General features: G+C 39.3%; 1 protein-coding gene and 1 non-coding gene across 2 annotated transcripts; one reads left to right on the forward strand and one right to left on the reverse strand.

The window, feature by feature from the left end:
• Positions 1-262: 262 nt before the first annotated feature.
• On the reverse strand, positions 263-11,169 carry ccdc3b (coiled-coil domain containing 3b). The gene is made up of 3 exons (XM_020634352.3): positions 10,395-11,169; positions 7,088-7,262; positions 263-4,031 (listed from the first exon to the last, which is right to left on the reverse strand). The coding sequence occupies exons 1-3, from the start codon at positions 10,757-10,759 to the stop codon at positions 3,738-3,740; spliced, it is 834 nt and encodes a 277-aa protein (XP_020490008.1). The 5' UTR covers positions 10,760-11,169; the 3' UTR covers positions 263-3,737.
• Positions 11,170-12,623: 1,454 nt separating this feature from the next.
• On the forward strand, positions 12,624-12,696 carry trnar-acg (transfer RNA arginine (anticodon ACG)). The gene has a single exon. It is a non-coding gene; the product is annotated as a tRNA-Arg (tRNA).
• Positions 12,697-21,095: the final 8,399 nt, after the last annotated feature.

A 21,095-nucleotide genomic window follows, 5' to 3' on the forward strand; every position in this document is an offset into this window, starting at 1 on the left:
TTTTCTCTGCTTTTGGCTGATGCTAAACTGGGAGGCTAATTTAAAGTGATACATACAGCTCTATTCTGCAAGTAAGGCAGAAGATGCAAGCAGTTAAACAAAATAATCTTTGAATCAAAATGTTATTTTATAGTTGTTTGTTGAAAGCTTCCTCCAGAATTATTTCTGGCTGATGATTCTTTCCTCTGTCCCTTTTTAATTCTACCAAAAAAAAGTACATAGGCTTGTTATAAAGACAAATTAGACCAAAACATTGACATGGGAAGTTTTGTAAAGTTCATTTATTTAAAAAAAAAAAAGAACTACATAAAATGTTATAAAATGGATTATGCTACTGGAAAAGCAAAACAGATGATAAAAGAAAAAAGGGAGATAATGAGATATGCAAAAAAAAAGTAACTAAAGTGAACTGTACGTTGTTACAAGGGTTGAAATGAATCCTAACTGGGTGCTCAGCACCTTTTTTAAATACAAATCTTTTGCTTTCATTCAGTACATTTTGAATAATAACCCTTGCATTAAGCAGAAAAAAATGACATTTGTGAGACAATATACGTTCATTAAAGGCTTTATATGCGATTTTTTGATCCAGCAGATGTCGCCCTTGAGCACCAGCATGAAACCAAAACAACTCGTGGTGCATTGTTGTGTTAGCATGCTAATGCTAGCGATCTTTATTATGCTGGTATCTTCACACTGCATGTAAATTTACCTGAAATGAGCGTGATCTAGAAACACAGTTAAGCAGTGAGTACAGTATGTTATTCTTCTTTTCTCTAGTCCCTCAATTAAACAACTTTTATACATGAGGGGAGGAGTCAGCCGGCTGTCCGGGCGATGTAAACAAAGTGAAGATAGGACTCTGAAAACTCTGAAAACATCACAGACAGTGGGACTCGGGTGTTACACCCATTGTAGACAGTCATGACTCACAGAGTTATTTTCAGAGGATATACTTGATTTATATTACAGTTAAGTGTGAAAAATCGCATATTAAGCCTTTAAATAGATGGACTTAAAAGTAGAAAATTTGATATGACGTAGCAAACAACCTTGCAGCATTTGAACTTTGGCACATCTGCCCCTCTGTAACTAAACACTCACACACGGTTTGAGCCTTTTGTATTTCCTCAGACAATATTTCAATTCTCACCACTACTTAATAACACTCTTTCAATTAATAGCTGCTCTATTTCATAAACACATGATTGACACTTTCACATTAACTTGTCCTTAAGTGGACCTCCGACAGATGATTTGGAGCATTTTCATAACAGCATTTCTGAAGAAAGAAATGTTAATCATATTCATATAATGCATAGTGTGTCCAGCACAGAAAGAAAACATGAGAAATTCAATTTTTTAGTGCTTTTACATCTTCCACATATTTTCAATAGTAGTGTTTAGTGTTTGGAGAATGTTTGTGCTGCCACTGAATTTAAACAAATAAACAGCCAAGGTAAAAGTCTGGAGCTGAGACATTTAGCAGTAACAGTTATTCAGAGAGAATACTCACCATCAATCAACAAAGAGCTTTAGAGGAGGATCTCCTGGGAAACATTTAAATCAGGGGTTCCCAAACAGTCGATCGCGATCAACAGGTAGATCGCTGACTGATTCTCAGTCGATCGCGAGATGTTTAGTCAATATAAAATACAATTGTAAAATAGAAAAGTGATTTCAATTTCATCTCATTGCAGTGTTTCCCACACACGATACCTGTGTTGGGAGCCCAAGTATACTTCCGACCTGTGTGTATTTAATTTTTCATTTATTCATGAAATTGCTGCGTGCATGAGAGAGCGAGCGAGAGAGAGAGAGAGCGCGCGCAAGAGAGAGTGCAGGCATGCGCAAGGACGTGCAGGTAAAACCGGGGGGGTAAATGTTTTACCAAAAAGTCATATATAGAAACTATGCTACGAGTATTAAGCGCATTTGATGAAGCTGCAGCTACTTTTCTCTGCTCCTCTCTGCTGTCATGACTGTGAGCATCGCGGGGGACGAGACACACCAACAAACAGCGCAAACGCGCAGACGCACACACACGCACACACACACACACACACACACACACACACACACACACACACACACACACACACACACACACACACACACACACACACACACACTTGCACTGGAGCGCCAGCCACCACGCGAACCTTTTTACTTTTTACTTTTAGTGCTACAGCACACAGTTGATCCGTGATCCGTACGGACCGAGGTGGGAACACACGTGACCCGGTCAAACAGTCGGTTGGACTTTACTCCGTTCACTCTCACCGTGTCTGCAGCTAATTTAACAAAAGCAACATCATCTCACAGCAGCCTGCTGTAGTCTGTGAACATCTCCACACAGATTAAAGTTGTTTGTTGTAAACTAAATTAAGGGGAAAACATATGTGATATAAATACAAACGTAATATTAAAATGTAGCCTACCCTAAAATAAGAGTTTTAAAAAAAGTATGTCAATATTGCATTATTTTTTACAGAACTCTCATTTATTATATCTGATATTATTTTCTGTTTGTTGTTTGAGTATTAAATGCGTTTGTAGGCTGTTGGTAAAGGCTATGGCTCACTATGTGGACTGGTAGATCTCGGCAGACTGGCAACTTTAAAAGTAGATCTTGGTTCAAAAAAGGTTGGGCACCCCTGATTTAAATCCTTTTTACACTGGAGGCAGTTCAACACACACACACACACACACACACACACACACACACACACAGTGCTTTGGGCTATGGGGCTAAAAATGTAAATAGGCATGAATGGTCTCTTTGTAGTTTACTGTCTCAATGGCACAGGTCAATTTAACCAGTAACTAGAAAACAACAGTCTTTTGTCAAGTCTGTTAAAGGGTAAAGTTTTTTAAGCCTACGTTCCAACAGACATGTCCAAAAACTACATTTTCAGAGTCACCTGTACATTATTCTTTTCACACCAGTCTTGTATTTTTCAGTAACGCTCAAAAAGAGTGTCTTCAAATGTTTGGTCAAACTGGGACACAATTAATAAACTGATGAGAATTTTCGCGGCCACAAGTCAAAGTTCAAGGTCGATGTATCCTTGTAAAATATGTTTATGTATCCTACATAACTCACACATTTATTTTCCTATAATGACAATATCTCATTCATCTTGTTAAGTATACATGATGAAGTGACCAATTAGTCCACCTCACTTCCACATCATCATGTCCCAGAAAACCTATTTTCTGGCTGTCACATTCTTGTGACGCAATAACTCAGGAATGCCTGAAGGGAGTTTAATACACCTGGATAGTTTTTTTTACCTTCAAAGGGAAATAATAAGAAACATCTGCTATCACTTAGTGTCCAATCCCCCCTTTACTCCATCCCTTAAGTACCTGTGTATTCTGCTGATATATGACAAGAGTTTACTGACTGCATACTGTATGCTCTGCAGAGACACAGATATTATGTCCCTACTGGTCATGATTTAGTGCAACATTTCCTGTTTTTTTTTGGCCTGCTCATGTTATTGTTTTAATATTTTAGGGTTTGTTCTTTTTTCAGTTGTTTTTCTATTTCAGGATAAGAACATTTGATCTATGAAATAAATACACTAAAACTCCTCGATTATTCTGATTCTGAATCATTGCTGCTGTCATCTGTCTCTTCTCCCATTCTCATATACACTTGTTTCAGTTGTCCGATGTCGACGCCTCATGTGAAGCTTAATTTGGTTTATATACAACAAAATTCAAAAGCTCTAGTTTTTTAGATTTCTGGAGAGGACTTTTTTAAGTGGCGGCTTCTTTTGGTCCTGTGTAGTGTCCTGATCTTGGTGAGTTTGGGGCATCTTTGACTCGAAGAGCTGTTTGAGGCCGATGGTGTTTTGCTCTTTGGTTGTTTCTCGTTGGGCCTGGCGTAGCAGACGTTTCATTGTCTTCACTTTTTCCCTAAGATGATCATTGGCTTTCTCCAAGGAACGCACCTGCTGGGAGAGTGTCGTAACCCTCTCCTCTTCCTCAAACAGAGCCTTCTGCACTGCAGAGCACAACAGCTGTGATAAAGAAGAGGAAATTATGCTTGTTTATTCCATTTATTGCAACACATACATTTTGAATAACAGGTAACACACGGAGGATCAAATGCACTTCAGGAAAATGTGGTTGATTGTGACCCCTTTACACACTGAGATTTCGAGAAGTTACTGATCAATTACTTTCTGGTTACCTCGAACACCATTTACACTTTATTCTCATGAAGCTATCCAACAGTTTTTCATCTGCCACAACTTCTGGGGTGAATCCTGTTTGATTTCTAGCCATAACTGACTAATTTTGAGAACTTGCGTTTTTTTTTTTTACGAATACGATATAGCCCCCTGACACATCTGCTGTTTTTGATACTGAATTTCCTTTGGATAAGTCAAATGAATGAAAACTTCTGGCATGCTCTTTAGGGCTGACAAGCAATGCCAACAGCTCGTAAGTCTTTCGGCAAAATTTCACTGTTTGTGTTTGAATTGAAGAGGAAGGTTTTGGGCTGCCTTTAAGCCTAAAAAGAAAAATAAGGGGTTTGGGAAAATGGAAAGAAATCGATCATTAAGTCATTTTGAGATAATAACTTTCTTACTGTGGAACAGTTTGTGGATTTTTTTATTTTTTTTGAAGACTTCAAGAGTCATTGTATGCTGTTTGATTTATGTACCAGCCAATTTATATAAAGCCAAAGACAACAGGCTGTAGCTGCAGGTAGGGACGAGGACAAATCTGAAAGAGGTTACACAACATGCTTTATGTGAGATACTACTGCGAGATGAAACCCAACATTCCTGCAAAACCCTTGACAGACTATCCAAAGGCCTTGGACCTTTTCTGGGTGAAAAGTATTGCTCCGGCTGCCTCTGACTGCATGTCTGCCTGTCTGCCTGAGTGTGGATTTCCTTCACAGATCCTAACGCTTCCACATGGGTCAGTGTGTAACACTGATGGATATACCCCTCCATCAGATAACAACCGCTGAGAGTTTCGAGGAAATGTAAGAAATGTGTGGCTGGCAACGAGCCCACAGTACTGTTTAGTACATTATCCTGTGAAATATTAGCTGTGGATTTTTCCCATGTGCTATAACTTATGTCCCATGAGGGATTTGAAAGAGGAATGAAACTTTATAATGCAAAGGACGGGGTTCAGGAGCAGAATGATCAAGTTATGTAAAGCAATGGGGGGTTGGAATGGCACATCACTGTTCTGTGCATTCAGAATAGGACTTGCACTCAAACACATGCCTCCTATAAGCTAGAGCTTTGACAAATACTTTGGTAACTACCCTCAGAAAAAGTCTGGAGCCAAGACAGAGACATAAAGTATAAACCTTCCTCTGAGTGAAAGACATGTCGTATAAAGGATAAGCTGTAGTGCTTTTACGAATATGACATCAACATTAAAACAGGAGGAGAACAGGGGAAAAATCATTGGCCAGATGTTATACGTAATCTATTGTTACACAATCTCTCCAGGGTGCTGCCGGTCTATCTTGGGTCTACTACTAATTGGTGGTATCAGTCAAACCTCCATATGAAGGTGTGGGTGACAGATGTCTGAATGACAGTTGGGGACCTTTAAAATTGCTGTATCCTTGTATGCAGATGATGTCGTCCTGTTCACTTCATTAGACCACGACCTCGCGTGAGAAGATTCAGGAAAAGAATTAGCAACTTTCATGCCTTCTTTTAGATTGGATAGTCGATGCAATACAACAACCAGGGAGGCAGAGCAGGGGATGATGTGGGAAAGGAGTCGAAGCAACATTTTCTTTGGACAAAGGTTATTAGAAAAGCTTCAAAAATGATGTGAGCCTCGTTTTGCTTTTGTATGGGTAATCAAGTCAGGAAAGTGATCATTGAACCCCTTCAGAGTAAATAGTATTATTGGACCATAATACTGTGGGAAAATCCCCCTTGCTAATGTTTTCATTGCTGATAATATTTGGTGTTATTTTCATGATGACTAAATGCATTTTGCTTGTCTTTGGTTGACATTGAATTATAAAATCTTATCAGTTCTGACGGGACTCTCGGTCAGTTCTCAAAACAATGGTTGTGCAAGTCAGCAAGAAGAAAGTGGTTTCTATTTGGCTAGGAGGAAATCCAATCAGAAGAGTGATGTAAGAAACATAACTGATACCTTAATGTCACTGAGTAATTATAATCACAGATGCTGACCCAAACACATGCTGTTAGTGGAAATAAAAAACATCTTTTCATTCTCTTAACCCAAAGCAGATTTTTGCTTTTATAAGTAGTCAGCAAATGATTAGAAACAGACTGAAGAAGAGTGATCAAATCAGAGGGATTACGCTAAAGGTTTAGATTCACTGAGGAGGGGGAAAAAAAGGAAAGTGGCTGCAAACCATTTATCTACTGACACAAAGGCTCCCAGATGTGATACAAGAAGCTTACAGCGTCAAGGACTGTTTTTCACTTTAATGGTGTATCCACTGGTTTTATTTCATTGTAATACTACATTTCCATAAATTCATTTTAAGAATAAGAAAGTTGACAGAAGGGGTCTCTTTAATTCAACATTTATCACATCTTGAAGCTGGTCCACATGTCTTACTGTTTCTTCTGTCATGAACTCCATTATGTTGTGCACTATTTAAGACCTTTGTCGTTGCATTGGATGTGTGTCTACTTTACGTCACACATACTTCTGCAATAAAGCGCTCAGCTTTGTGTGCAGGAAATGCCTTTGAAACAACAAATGTTTTGCCACGCCGTGTTTTTAAAGTAGATTTTTCCTTTTTAAATGGAGTTCTTTGTCTTTCCAAAACCTCAGAAAACGTGTTTTTGGTTTCAAATGAATGAAGTATGTATTTAACTTGCCAGCTACTTTTAAGTCTTCCTTTGAAAACAACAGGATGTAACATTTGTGCACAACAATACTTGGGTTTATTAAGGATCACTCCACACTTTTTTTATTTTTTACAAATCTTTCTACGGCCATCAAGAACATATTAAGACTGAATCTAAATGTCTGACAAAGAACCATCTAAAGAGACGTGTAATGTTTAAAAGGAATCATTTTATTGTGGTAGATTTGGGCTACATACCCTGCTGTCCTCTTGAGCCTCCCACTCCGGCGTGTAGCTGTGGACCTGAGTACCAGGAGTACAGTTGGAAAACTGGAAAAGGCTGGCAAACATGTGATGTATGTCTGCTGTGTCGGGGAAGATTGGGTCCTGGAAGTTAACGCCATGAGGAACAATATTGTAGTTCTCATCCATCCTGTGTGGGATAAAGCAAATGGTTTCACCTTCCTATCCTATGAAGCTGACAAAAGTTAGACCCTTTTTGTTTAATAACAAAGAAGTGTTTCTTTTAGAACTGTTTACAAATCCTTGCCCTATTTTTATGCAAACTTGAGCATTGTGGATTGGACAAGCCAATGGGATTTACTGTGCATGTTTCATATCTTCTCCTACGATTTAAAGTGTGTGAGGGAGGAAGTCTTGAAGCAGCGTGTTTCCATACATCTGGATTCCATCTTACACCCCTCGAGGGACATCAAAAGTTTAGTTGTCCCTATCAGAGACTGTGTGTGTGTGTGTGTGTGTGTGTGTGTGTGTGTGTGTGTGTGTGTGTGTGTGTGTGTGTGTGTGTGTGTGTGTGTGTGTGTGTGTGTGTGTGTGTGTGTGTGTGTGTGTGTGTGTGTGTGTGTGTGTGTGTGTGTGTGTGTGTGTGCGTGAAAAAAGCGCTAGGTCTAAGGTCATGTAAAAACACAGTGACCGTGAGGTCAGACAGGATTGTTGATTCAGAGGAACTGGACTCTTCAATGATGGAAACTAAACTAAACATAACTCATCGCCTTTAAGATTTTGTATTTGTTTTTTGGACAGAATCTAGAAGCAGTGAGAAATAGGGTGACGTTTTACAGCCAACATAAAGCTCAGCCCTTGGTCTGTCTCATTTAAAGCTCCTGAGAGAGATCCTCTGTTGGATTTTCTTTTGCTCCATGCCATTGGAGACTGCGATGAGAACTTTCTAGCTTTGGCTTGCACATGTGTGCCTGGGACTTGGTGTTTCACAGGGGTCACAATAGTGGTCCTTTGAAACTCTACACTGATCTGTTTTAGGTTTGAGATGGAGGGTGCTAGCCATAGAGCGGGACATGTTTAGGCAAATAGCTGGCTCATGGATGTAAAGATTCCACACCACTTTGATATTTGCACAGTCTTCATCACAAGAAGACGTGAGATTGGTTCCTCTTTTTAACTTCTAATGTCTAACAGAGATCAGAAGAACCATACCAGAAAGCATGAATGGTAACTGGACAACTATACAAAGTTATCCCAGGAGTATATTTTATTAATTAACATATCTTACATAAATAACTATTCAGTGATAATTACTCTTTAAAATCATTACAGGGCTGAAGTGAGTTCCTGAAAAGTCTAATCAACCACATACTCATTTTAAGTTATTTTATAATTGTGTCAATAGAAAATAAGTTTTGTTGTTTGAGGTTAATGAAATAATTCACTTTATCCAGATAACTTGGTTCAAAAGGAAAACTGCAAGCATTGCCATTGTTGGTCTTTTGTAATTTAATAACCCATCTGAGCTATGTTTGGTTTGCCATAATGGTCCACATCCTTTGTGGGCAAAAGTCCTCTGCAGAGGGAAATGTGGGTCGCTATTTCAGGGGAGGAGGGCTTCCCTCACCAGTATGTTCCTGGTAAACACTGGAAAGATTACTGCTTTGGTTTACTGGAGTAATCACAGGCTCTTAATTGTCATCAGGTCTGCATTTAAACAGCGCTCTGTTGTGACCATCGCTCCAGGACGTTCCCCGTGGTGTTCACTCGCCTGATTCCAGGTATAATGACCAGATAGTTTCAAAACCACAAAGGGGATTAAAATGAATGGAATCAACTTAAAAGGCTTCATCAGCAATACACAATGTGAGTGATTCTGTGAATATGAAGTGTTACATATGCTCTAAAGAACGCTGCTGCAGACCCTTGTGTGGAACAGCCAAACAAATGTTTTAAGGATGTTTTTTAATAACCTGAACATCAAAACCTTCATCAGTTTGAAAAAAAAACACAACACACACATCATCAAGGATACATCAGTAAGACCTGTCAGCACATGTTCTTCATCAAGCAGCAAACTGGTTTGTTTCAGCAGGACAAAGGGTGGTCCTATCAGATATTGGCATGCAGATAACTCTCCTGAGTAAAATATTTTTGTAGTTTTACCTTCAAGCTGTTGGGAAATGTCTGGCTCTGTAATTACACTGGCTGGAATGCAATCAACGTTTCCTGAGTAACAGTGTTGTTTCTGTCCAACACAGACATTTAGGATTTAAGCTGCCACATACGATTTTTGAAATCTGAGAAGAAGGTTTGGCAGGTCATTAAATATATTATAAACTCAGAATCAATAGGGTTTCCCATTGAGGGATTCTGTTTGAAAGAGAATAGGTCAGGATGGTGCCAACACTCTGCTTTTTGACTACACATGTTTCTTCCCTGGCCAACAAGCATTTGAGTCACCCTAGAGTAGCCTATTACCTTCTTTTCATGACAGATCCTCGTTCAGGTCTGAAGATTCTGCTGGTTTTATTGAAGAAACAGACAGAGATAACTAATAAAGATATAAGATAGGGAATCCTGGTGGACTGGAATGATGATATCAATTCAACTTCACTGCTCCTCTCTCCAATTTAACCAATTTTAAACGTATAACTAAATAAAGGCTAGAATGGATGCAAAATCTTGCAATGTAATACTGCAAAAGCGTTTTCTAGAAGTTAGTTATATTACATACAAACTCTGTGTTGTTTATTCTCAAAATGTTTGGCCCACTGAATCACCAGACACACGTCTTCTCCTCCAGTTTAGAGATTGAACCCCTTTTAAAGTGTACCCTGTGCCAGAGGGGCCCTGAGCTCTGAGGGACAAATAGAGGAGCCAAACAATGATGTGATTCAAAGTGTCTCATTGTGAGACTTGGAAGCAGACTGAAATCCTTGACAACACAGTCCTTGAACTTGTGGTTTAATCCAAAATTAATTAAATAAAGTTCTACTTGGATTTGAAGCGGTCGAAGTTGAATTTCCAACGTGAAAGGATGAGGTGAAGCAAATGTATTTGTGCAGAGATACTAATGGTGGAGCCCCATTATTGAAAGCCAGCCATTATTGACTCAAATGATGCCTGCTTTTCCAGGACCCTGTGACATTGCTGTGTATTTTTTCAGGCTGTATCACCTCCTTTATAGAAAAATATAGGCTACAGTGAAAAACGACTCTGGAAAGAGCAAAGATTGTTCTTAGTTACACTACACATTAGGAAAGTGGATCACATCGGCCACAATATGTCATCATCTTGAGGTCATATCTGGGTTCCTCACCTTAGAAAGAAGTAGTAGTTGTTGTTTTTGGTGACACTATAGGAGAAGCAGTGGAAGTATCCCAGCCCGGTGACATTAAACCTGGAGCCGGCAGGGACCTCCAGCATGCTGCCCCATGCCTGATCACACAGAAGCTCAATCTCGGCGGAGAAGAACATGTTGCTGTCGTGCTCCCGCGGCAAGTCGTTGTGCCTGTACATACTGTAAGATTCCTCATGCAGTGCCAACACCTTGGCAAAGACAATGATCTCCGCCAGCTCGGCACGGCACGCTTCTGTCTGAGGTCTCCAGTCGTGGGGCAGTTGACATCCCCAGCTTCCATCAGGCCCGGCCGCTGCCAGAACAAACGCCACAATAATCCACATGAATCCGGAGAGGAGAGGAGACGACTGTGTGGATCAGACGCGCGCACTTACTTGCACGATGCAGCTGATGAACGCAAAAAAAAAAAAAAAAAGAGGCAGGGCGCTCACAAGTTGCACATAGCCTACTTTAAACAACTTATTATCACAGTAAAATCTCAAAATGTCAGTCCCCGACAGTACATTTCTGTTCTTGTGCGGTCCTTCCTTCCTACTCCAGACACAATCCTGCTATCTGTGGATCAGTCCATCCACGCCAGCATCCTCTGCAAAAATGTGCCTCTCACCTTAGAAATCTGATTAAGAGGACCAAATAGCGCGTGTGCGTTAATTTAAGTAAACTAAAAAGTCTTTTGAGTTACAAAAAACCTCCAGTTCCAAATGTGTGAGAAGTAGCCTATAAAGGCAATTATTACACCTGAAAACCGCCTTGGAGTCCAAAGTCAGTAGACTGAAGTTGTAGCTAATTTAAGAAAGACCAGTGGCGACCTCTGGTGGAATTGTGTAAGAACACATGGCCTGTGACAGCGTTTTGTATTAGTTTGAATTCTAGCTTTATAGAAAAGAATTAGTTTATTGATCCCAAACTGGGAAATTGTGGCGTTACAGCAGCAGGTTGTCCAACACACAATATGAGTAAAAAACACAATATTAGCAAATCTAAACACAATATGATATTAAATACAAAGTAAATAAGCACTAAAAATATCAAAACTAAGAATGGGAATATATACAACCAGGATTTAACTTAGCATTACTAGTCTTAAATATGAAAGATTAAATGTAAATGTGCAAAAATATGAAAGATTAAATGTTATGTAATGCCTTTAGAAAGGCCAGATACTATAATGTCTGGCTCTCTCCCACATTGTGATGAATTAGTGCTCGAATGACCATATAGGCTGCATCTTGGTCTGCTGGCCTGAACCACCGAAGAGAGACACCTCAATGCTGGACTAGGAATCAAACCTTGACGTTTTCATTTTCAAATGTTGCCTTTGGGCAGGCCATAGACTGTAAATGGCTTTTATTATAGCCTATAGGCTACATTACCCTGATTATTCTAAGATGGCCAATCAGCGGTCGTTTTGATACCAAGATTTGACACATTACCACTTGACCAGAGTCCCTGAGAATGCCAACTTTATTTACTGTGATGGTGCCAACAAGTTAGCCTCAATTCAACAGCTTCGTTGAAGATGTGCAGACTTTCTAGACAAATTAATATAATGTTTGTATGAAGTCAATTAACCGTATTTAAGTGGCATGAAGTGATAGGCTATCACATTAAATAGCATAAGTCTCTCCATCACTATAGAGTACACTTTCTTTGGTAGGCCTAATTGGCCCTGGTTAATATGATTGATAATCCATGTTTAATTAGGCCTAGATATGATAGCCTACCACTAAAATGGAATTGTTGCTAAACTACAATTTGCCTAAATCAAATGATGTTGTGTAAAAAAATATTATTTTTATAGCCTATAGGATTATTAGTTCAGCTACTCTGCTAAATTGTCTTACTAGGTGGGTGTTAACCATAGGTGTTAACCATAGACTGTGTCTTTCGGCAGGCACTAGGGAGTAAAAATCCTGAGAGGCAAAACCGAGGAAATAATATCCCAGAAGCCTGAAGGGCCAGTGGCACAAGCCTGCTTCATTACGTTACATTGTTTATTGACTCCTGGCTTTATAGATTTTGGACTATATTCATCGATTTTCATTAACGTTTGGTCCGTCATAGCTGATAAATCCTAGATAGGGATATGCCTTAGATTTTTGTAACAAACTGTGAGAGTATTTAACAAGTAATAAGAAATGTAGCCTAAAAGACAAAACGGAGGGACCATGTGAATAGATTTTTATAGGGCCAGTGGCGCAATGGATAACGCGTCTGACTACGGATCAGAAGATTCTAGGTTCGACTCCTGGCTGGCTCGGTCTTTTCATTATTGCTATCGCTTTTAAACCGTTGAAAACTACAATATAAATTTTCTGTATGATCCAGTACCATGTATAATTGTCTAATCGAGATACTAAAATACTGAATGCCTCAAAAAACTAAAGCCTAAACTGCGATTTCTTTAAATGTAATTATTTTCTTGCTTTTAAGAAGCTTGTTCCCTTTGTAATTTGAGTATTTCAGACCTATCATGGAGGGTGTTATGGTGATGTTCACCAGGCAGGTAAAGTTGCTGATCTCTGGGAGCCAAGAAAACATGACAGCCTAATAATGATTAATAACGACAAGATGATGATTAAAACAAATAACAGAAGGTTTTTTAATTGTGCTCGTCAGAGTGTTAGATTAAGTAATTTAGGTTTATGTAATTCACAATAGGGTGATCTGCTAAATGAAAGCTACAAAATAATTTTAACAAGAATGAGAGGAATTTTGCACAAGTTAACTGAGGTTTCCCTCAGACTTTCAAAGTGATACAGAAATACTTCCCCCAAATGACTTTGATTAGCCTAGACCAGTGCTTCCCAAAGTGTGGGCCGCGGCCCACTGGTGGGCCTTGTGGGTACTGCAGGTGGGCCGCGAAAAGCCCTCCACAAAGTATAAAAATAAAATAAATATCACAATAATGATGATTAAGCATGAGTCAACCCTTTAAGTGATTAGTAAGGCCTGTAATGACTATTCATGGACATAATGTTCAGTAAACATTGGTGTCTATCTTGCCATAATATTATGTTGTCATGTCCAATAATTTACCCTAACTGAGGGTGATAGCTGTAGTCAAAACTTTTATTTTATAACGGGCCCCGGAGTAATTTTGTAGCGGCAGTTTTAAGTTTGGGAAAGGCTGGCCTAGACTATGTGTTTAATTAAGATGCAGAAAAAGGCATAATTCTTTCTTTACCCCCCCCCCCCAACCTTTTTATTAAATAAAAAAATGGATCAGCGTCTCCCTGAAGTTATTGGCTCTTACTTCCTTCATTCCTGTTCTTGCTGTGCCTGTTCTTACCATAGACTGTAAAAATAGTTACATAGTTCTTACAGGTTTCACCGGTTTCACCAAACGGATTTTTCTATTTGACTTTGCTGCCATCTATTGGAACAACCCGGTATGGTATCTGTGACAGATTAACCACAGAAATCATACTTGGATACACTTGGATGATATGCAGACATAATTTGTTTAATGCTATCTGCTCAATGTCATTAAGATTAAAAAGATATTCAGATTATTTCAAAACCGGAATGCGCCTTGTTTTTTTACAAGTTTAATTCTAAATAACCAAAAAGTGGAAAACGCTTTGGAATCAGCTGCTTTAATAATTAACTGATATTTTAGATCATCTGCAACATCATCTTTCAAAGTATTCCCCTTAAAATGTGATTGTTTTGCCACTGACAGGATCAGATTCTATTCTCACATCACTCCCATACTTAAATCTCTGAACTGGCTCCCTATGGTTTATAGGATTAAGTTAAAAATTCTCACTCTGACATTCAGAGTCATTCACGGTCAGGCCCTAGAATATTTGTCAGAACGAATTCACCCGTATTCACCCACCCGTTCACGAAAGGTTGAACACCCTACACGTGCTGTCTGTCCCACAGACACATTTTAAGACTTGAGGTGATCGTGAGTTTGAGATGATAGAACCAATCCTTTGGAATTCCCTGCCCTGAGGCTCATATCCATGGTGTCAAAACCTGGTATTTTAGCGTATAAACAATGAAAATGCATCAGGACCGCAACTGCACCTCCAAATCCGCATGCTCTATGGGCCCAGTAACGTAAAAGATCCGGGTACTTTTGCACGTGCAAGTAAAACATTTTTGATTCAGAAGCCACTGAGCAGCTGTATCTATTCTATAATACATCCAGGAGCTAACCACGAGCTAACCAGGTACCCTCAGCCGCTGCCTCTTATAAAATGTTAGTCAAGCTGCCTAAGTTAAATGTAATGACATCCCTAGAGCCATACCCCTCCCAGGTTCAGGAGCTGGCCCTCCATGCTTTTCTCCAAGGGCCATCACCAGCGTGCCTGCGCTGACATGTACACCTTGTCATACCCAAATGCTTTAATGGGGCTCTCTGAGAAGCTGAATGCACCAAGCTGGTGCTCTTGACGCAACCTAGCCAGCAGAGGACCAGTGGACATCAGCTTCATGCTAGACCTATAAGACAATGAGAAAAAGTCAGAGGTGGTGTGCCAGGCCTAACCACCGAAATCTACATCAGGGGATCCTGCTTCAAAGTGGCTACTGGCAGGTGGAGCTTGCCAGAGGCATAGACCAAAGACAATCTTCACGAATGGGCAAGGGCTGTGGTATTTCCATGCTGTTTGGGTTCTGCAATGCCTCCGCAACATTCAAGCCGGTGATGGAGAGAGTTCTTGTGGAAATCCCTTGGAATAGTTGCGTGTTGTACCTTGACGACCTGCTAGTGCACTCTTACGATTTTTGACAGGGCCATGACCAACCTGGTAGAAGTCTTAGCTGCCATCAGGGGAGCTGGTCTGTGGCTGAACCCTGCTAAGTGTCAACTACTAAGAAGAGAGACAGCATTCCTGGGCTGTCAGAGGTCACGGGGTAGCCACAGACCCAGTTAAGGTGGTCGCTGTCGAGACTGGCCTACTCCAACCAATGTCTGTGAGCTGCAGAGCTTTCTTGGTCTGGCATCATACAGTCATTGATTCATCATACAGTCATTGCTTCATCATACAGTCATTGCTTCATCATACAGTCATTGCTTCATCACTGACACCAATGCCAGCAATGTGGGGTCAAGCTGTCCTTTCACAGCAGGAAGAAGGTGGCTAACATGCTGCAGCCTACTTCAGCCATGCCCTGACTCATGCAGATTGGAATTACTGTATTACTCTGCACGAACTGCTGGTGGTTGCATAGCATTTCCACCCACCTGCACGGCGACCACTTCCTCCTCTGTACCAACAATGTTTTACTTATCAGACTCCTGAACTTCAAAAAGTCCGAAGGCCAGGTTGCCCTTTGGTTGTGGCCCTTTAAGGCTATGACATGACCCAGCTCTTTCATGAATACCTACTAACTTAATGATGATGGTCTCCATATTATTGATGATGATGATGGTTGGGACGATTGTTTTTGTTTGATAACGATGACTTATAAGATGGTTTCTATACTGATTAGAGCTCTCAAGAACTGCCCTCAATGTTGTGCTTTGCCTCTGTTCCTGTCAGCACCTGTGTGTCCAATCAGACTCAAAGCTGATCGTTTGCTCTTACTGACATTGTTCCCTTTTTTCTAGATCCTTGCTTGTGTTGTGCTTACTCTCTGATGTACGTCGCTTTGGATAAAAGCGTCTGCTAAGTGAATTGTAGAATTGTAGACTTTAAAATCCAGCCTCAGGCAGGACACCAGGCATGGCAACGCTGATTCATTCTCCTGGAGCTCTTTAACAGCAGTCGAGTGTCATTTTTCGCCAGAGGCAGGAGGAAGAGGTCATTTGCAACGGCAGTTCAGACCTTCACCAACGAGAGATGGTCCCCACTGTCAACACAACAACTGTGGCAGGTACAGGAGGCTGGCATCGAAGTACTTCTGCTGTCCATGTCTGTGACATCTTGCAGCTGTGCGGATGTACTCCAGATCGTCCAAGGCTAGGTGGGGGTGGTACAGTAATGCTAAGACCCTCCAGTGCTTCAGAGTGCGGTTCTACCGGCTGGGCTGCACTATATATGTATATATATATATTTTTTTTTACATTGGCCTTCAAAAGGTATGCGGAGTAATACCTAGTTATACAATTCAAACAGTCACAGAAATCCACTTCACTCCTCATGGGTTTCAAGCTTTTACAAACTGTAGGAGCCAATTCAGTGTGTGTGTATTTATGTATTGTATTTCAATGGCTTTTGTTTGTGTGTTGATTTATTTACTTAATTTGGGCACTAGGTGGTGATAATTGATCATTTGGGTTAATTGGTCAGGTGGTTGGTTCAGTGTTTATATGTCACAGGTGAACAGGAAACGAGGGCATAGGTGGTGGGAACATCTGGTTCTTACCGTAACACAACATAACGCAAGTAGGCTATTTAACATAACAAAAGAACGACAACCAACAGTATAATCTCAGAAATAACAACTCATCATATCATCATCACGGGTTGTCTCTGCTTCATATGTGAAAATAAACATCAGAAAGTACTTTAATTTTGGACATTTGTTTATTTTTTACACGTCAAGAACTTTCCATACACCTATGCAAGTGACTAAAAGCAAGATAAGAAATTTGGGCATTAGATTGTCACTACACAAGGATTGATAGCTGTGTAATTATAACCCTCAATGTTTGTTACAAATCCGTCCAATGCCTCTTGGGCAATGCTGCTGGGATTGTAGTGGGCGTGGGGATTTCCCAGGTGACAAACAAAAAGCATGAGGAGCTGCAAAGGGGGCACAACACTCGAGTGTGTGAGAGTCTATACGAGAACATGGCTGCAACCCTGCTGACTGTGATGCTCCTGATCCCCTACATCAGTGAGGGAGGTAAGATGCTTTTGAGTGTTACAGCATTCCTGATATTTCACTCTGCCAGCTATGTTCTTTGAAGATAAGACATCTTTGTCAACTTTTTATATACCTTGATACCTTTTAAATCTATGTTGTGGTATCTATCTATTTTTTTGTACATTCTTAATTTTTCTTTTTTTATTTAAATTGTACTGTGTTCACTTTTTGTTTGCAATCTTTGCTCTTTGCTGCTGTAGCAATGTAAATTTCCCTGTTGTGTAATAAATAAAGGATTATCTTATCTTATCTTACCTTGATAGCGCTGCTGAGAAAATCTACAGCGATGGACTTCCTTCAGAAATTAAGAGTGAAGCGTTCATCAGAGTGTTTCCCTGGAGGATGCAGCACTGAGGCCAGCGAAGATGGAGAACTGATGGAAGCAGTTGTGGAACTGGTGAGTCTTCTGTCAGCTTTACTATCTTTACATTTAATGCTTAATAACATGCACATGCAGAAACTACACGATAAAGGATTCATTAACATAAAAAATGTAATTCATCCAAAGTTTTGCACATTAATGCTATCTATTACATAGTTTCTATTATTTTTTAAATGAATGTATCAATTAATATGTGTACATTTCTGATTGAGCTTACAGAGTATAAGATAAGCATTTTAAATCACAAGCATGGTCATTTGAATAAGAATTCAAACAGAATTTTTTTACACAACTTCTCTTTGCCTGTTGTCATGCTTCAAAATAAGTGTTGATGTTGGCAACTGCAGACGGTGTTAACAAGAAGGTTTCATTTAGAGAACAGGGCCATCCATCAGCAAGGGCAGCTGGGTCTTTGCCAAAAGGAATAAAAGACCAAGTGGAGATCCTGGAATGAAGAGTTGAGAGGCTCCCCTCTGTTCGACAGGGACGAGATGTAACTCAATCAACCATTACCGCGCTAAAGGCAGAAGTGAAGGCGGCCCATTAACGTACACTTTGTTACTTAGTGCACCTGCGAGAAATATCAGATGACTGGCTTAAAAGCAAGCAGAGAGGTGGAATGTGATAATCTAGGGTTGCTGTCATGTTTTAGGACATTTGGGTACATGTTGTTTTCACATACATCTTTGGTGAAAAGCACACCACTTATACAGCTACCAGGATTAACTATGAGTAACTTGTTTACAGGAGGAGAGTTCCAGCATGATGTATCATGGAGGGGCTGCTCAGAAAGAAATACATGAAGTAAGTCTTTGTGGTTTGATGTTGACTCTTCACTTTTCTTCTATGCTTAATGAATGCTATATTAAACATGCATTTAAAATAAAGCCCTACATTCTCTGTCTTCTTGCAGAGCCCTGGAGGGGGAGCTGTGCTGGATGAAGGGTCTGGGATGTAGCTGACAAAGAGAGCACAGGAGCCATGATGTTATTGGGAAGCACTTGTTTTCCAAAAAAAACTCATCCTGGTACCACTGGCAACTTTGATTTTTATATCAGTGTGAACTCACTGACTTACATTATGCAATATAAAATCCAAGGTAATGTCAATAAGATAAACGGCAACCTGTGAGCAAATGATTAGGAGGATTTGTTAAAAAGGGATTAAACTGTGTGCATGACTTCATTTCTTTTGAGTTAAAAATGATTGAGCATGATGATAAAGAAATGTTGTTATTTGTTTTCACAGTTTTTACTGTATGAAGTTTAGTTCTGGACTATATCCTGTTATTTGCTTTAGGTCAATTACTTGAGAGGTGGAAGTAGAAAATGTAGGTCGCCAGTATATCACCTAATATAAATCTAGTAAACACTGTTTCAGTATTCATATAAAATCAAATATTATATTCCCTCAATTTGGTAAGTAAGTTAGGGTTAGGTGTATTTTGTAGTATATATTAATCAATGTTTAAAAGTTCATAATCAATGTTTAAATGTTTGACATCAAGATCATGTACGCAAGTTATGTCTATCTTAACCATTTTCAACAGAGATTTAAAAAAAAAGAACATTTATATTAATGTTTGTTATGCATGTATGGATTTGTATCAATTTGTATTAAATTTGATATTCAGACCAAACTATTCTCACATTGTCTCAGTAGAAATCTGGGCTAAAATAAACATCTTCAGTTCTCTTATTCTTATGTGAAATCTACAGGAGCGTTGCACACCATTTAACCCCATATCTGTTCTTTTGAGAGAAAACAGACTCTAGGTCTTAAGGTCTTACACTTATTTGTTGGAGTTTATTTTTGGTAAGTTACCTTTCTGTCTGTATGTATCTTATTGGGCTTGTTTGTCCAAAATCAATAAACAAACTGACACCTGACAGGACCATTTATTTCCTGAGTAAAGGTGGCTGTTAGACAAGATGTCAAACTAACCATGCTTATTACTGTAAAGAGACTTCTGATGCCTTCAAGTGCTCAAAACATGACATTTATTTTAAAGCTTTGTGTACTGTAAATTAGAATTTCCCTCGGGATCTATCTATCTATCTATCTATCTATCTATCTATCTATCTATCTATCTATCGTCTGCTCTCACAGGCTTTGAACAAAAATAATTTGTCTCATGGTTGTTTGGTATTCTTCATAGGTTTGTGACCCAGCCTGTGTGTGGCTTGGTAAATGTATCGTCACAAAGCTAAAAACAGGGCTTTCGTTTTAAATTCGCCACAAGTACTGTAAACCTCTTAAAACTATGTGATCTTCACAGGACAATGATGCTAAAAGTAATTTATAGAAAATGAAACATGTCTTTAAATAAAACTTCCTAACAGTAAACAATTGTGTTTATATAAATGCAGCTGTTACATTTGTTCAAAGAACAGGAGGCTAATTGACTGAACACATGGGTACTTTTACCTTTGATGAGTACTCAGTTGAAGAGCAGGTTGTATTCAACAGTCACTGGACTAGGATAGAAAAGTCTGATGATGATGGAATGCAAAATAAAAAGGCATTTGGGCTACAACTTGTGGTCGCATACATTGAGTCCTTAAGAACCTACATTGATGTTGATGTTTGAAATAATTGTGCGCTTGTGTAAAATATTTTAATTAAATGAAAACTTAAACTAGACTTAGTTCAACACTTGTTTTAAAGTTTTTGCTCATTTTCAGATGAAACTGTTTCACTGTTCGTGAAAACAATAGGTCTCCAACTTTGGTGATTTTAAATTTGAAGATGCAATAAACTAAATGTTCAAAGGTTTATTTGAAGGATAAAGTCCCCTCTATGGCCTTATTAACACCCCCCTCCCCCCATTAATTGAGCATTTGTTTTTGGAATTTGAACCTGTTTGTATTGTTATTTTTGTGTTGTGTTGATATATTCTTTGTAACAATCGTAAATCTGCTTATGTAACAACCAAGGGAATTAGTTCTAGCCCAGTTAACCAAGTGATTAATTGCGGTGTTGTAGTCCAAGTCTGACAGGAAAGGTAGCATAACTCATGTTCTGCCATGACAGCCCGTAACATTTAATGTATGAACCCTCTATGTTTTCTTCTTCTAACTTTAAATAGAAATAAATAGTACCCTACTGTATGTCACATGATGATCACGGGCTTTGCTGGTTTGCTTTCTCCTTGCATATTAGACCGATGGACCAAAGGAATGAAGGAAGGGTGAACATTCACTGATTTGAGGCGGTCTCATATCATTTAATGTCTTATGTTATGTAATGAATTCTTATCAATAAATAGCACCCTTTAACGTTTTAAAATGTGATTCTGAGTATTTATGCAGGTATGCAGAGAGAGCAACGACCTATACTGCCTTTTTAATGTTGCCTTCAAGTGTTCGTTGTTTGCCCACACCTAGATAGTAGGACAATAAAGACGAGTTTATTTTAATCTGACAACAAAACGTAACTCAAAAAGTGAG

The sequence above is a fragment of the Labrus bergylta genome, chromosome 5, assembly GCF_963930695.1.
Source record: "Labrus bergylta chromosome 5, fLabBer1.1, whole genome shotgun sequence".
Lineage (NCBI taxonomy): Eukaryota > Metazoa > Chordata > Actinopteri > Labriformes > Labridae > Labrus > Labrus bergylta.

What these genes read in the sequence shown, in the direction of transcription:
- ccdc3b (XM_020634352.3), bottom strand. Translation starts at nt 10,759, where the DNA reads ATGTGGATTATTGTGGCGTTTGTTCTGGCAGCGGCCGGGCCTGATGGA. An exon ending in AACTACTACTTCTTTCTAAG is followed by an intron (nt 7,263 to 10,394) that starts GTGAGGAACCCA and finishes TATCCCACACAG; the next exon opens with GATGGATGAGAACTACAATA. An exon ending in AGGCTCAAGAGGACAGCAGG is followed by an intron (nt 4,032 to 7,087) that starts GTATGTAGCCCA and finishes TCTTTATCACAG; the next exon opens with CTGTTGTGCTCTGCAGTGCA.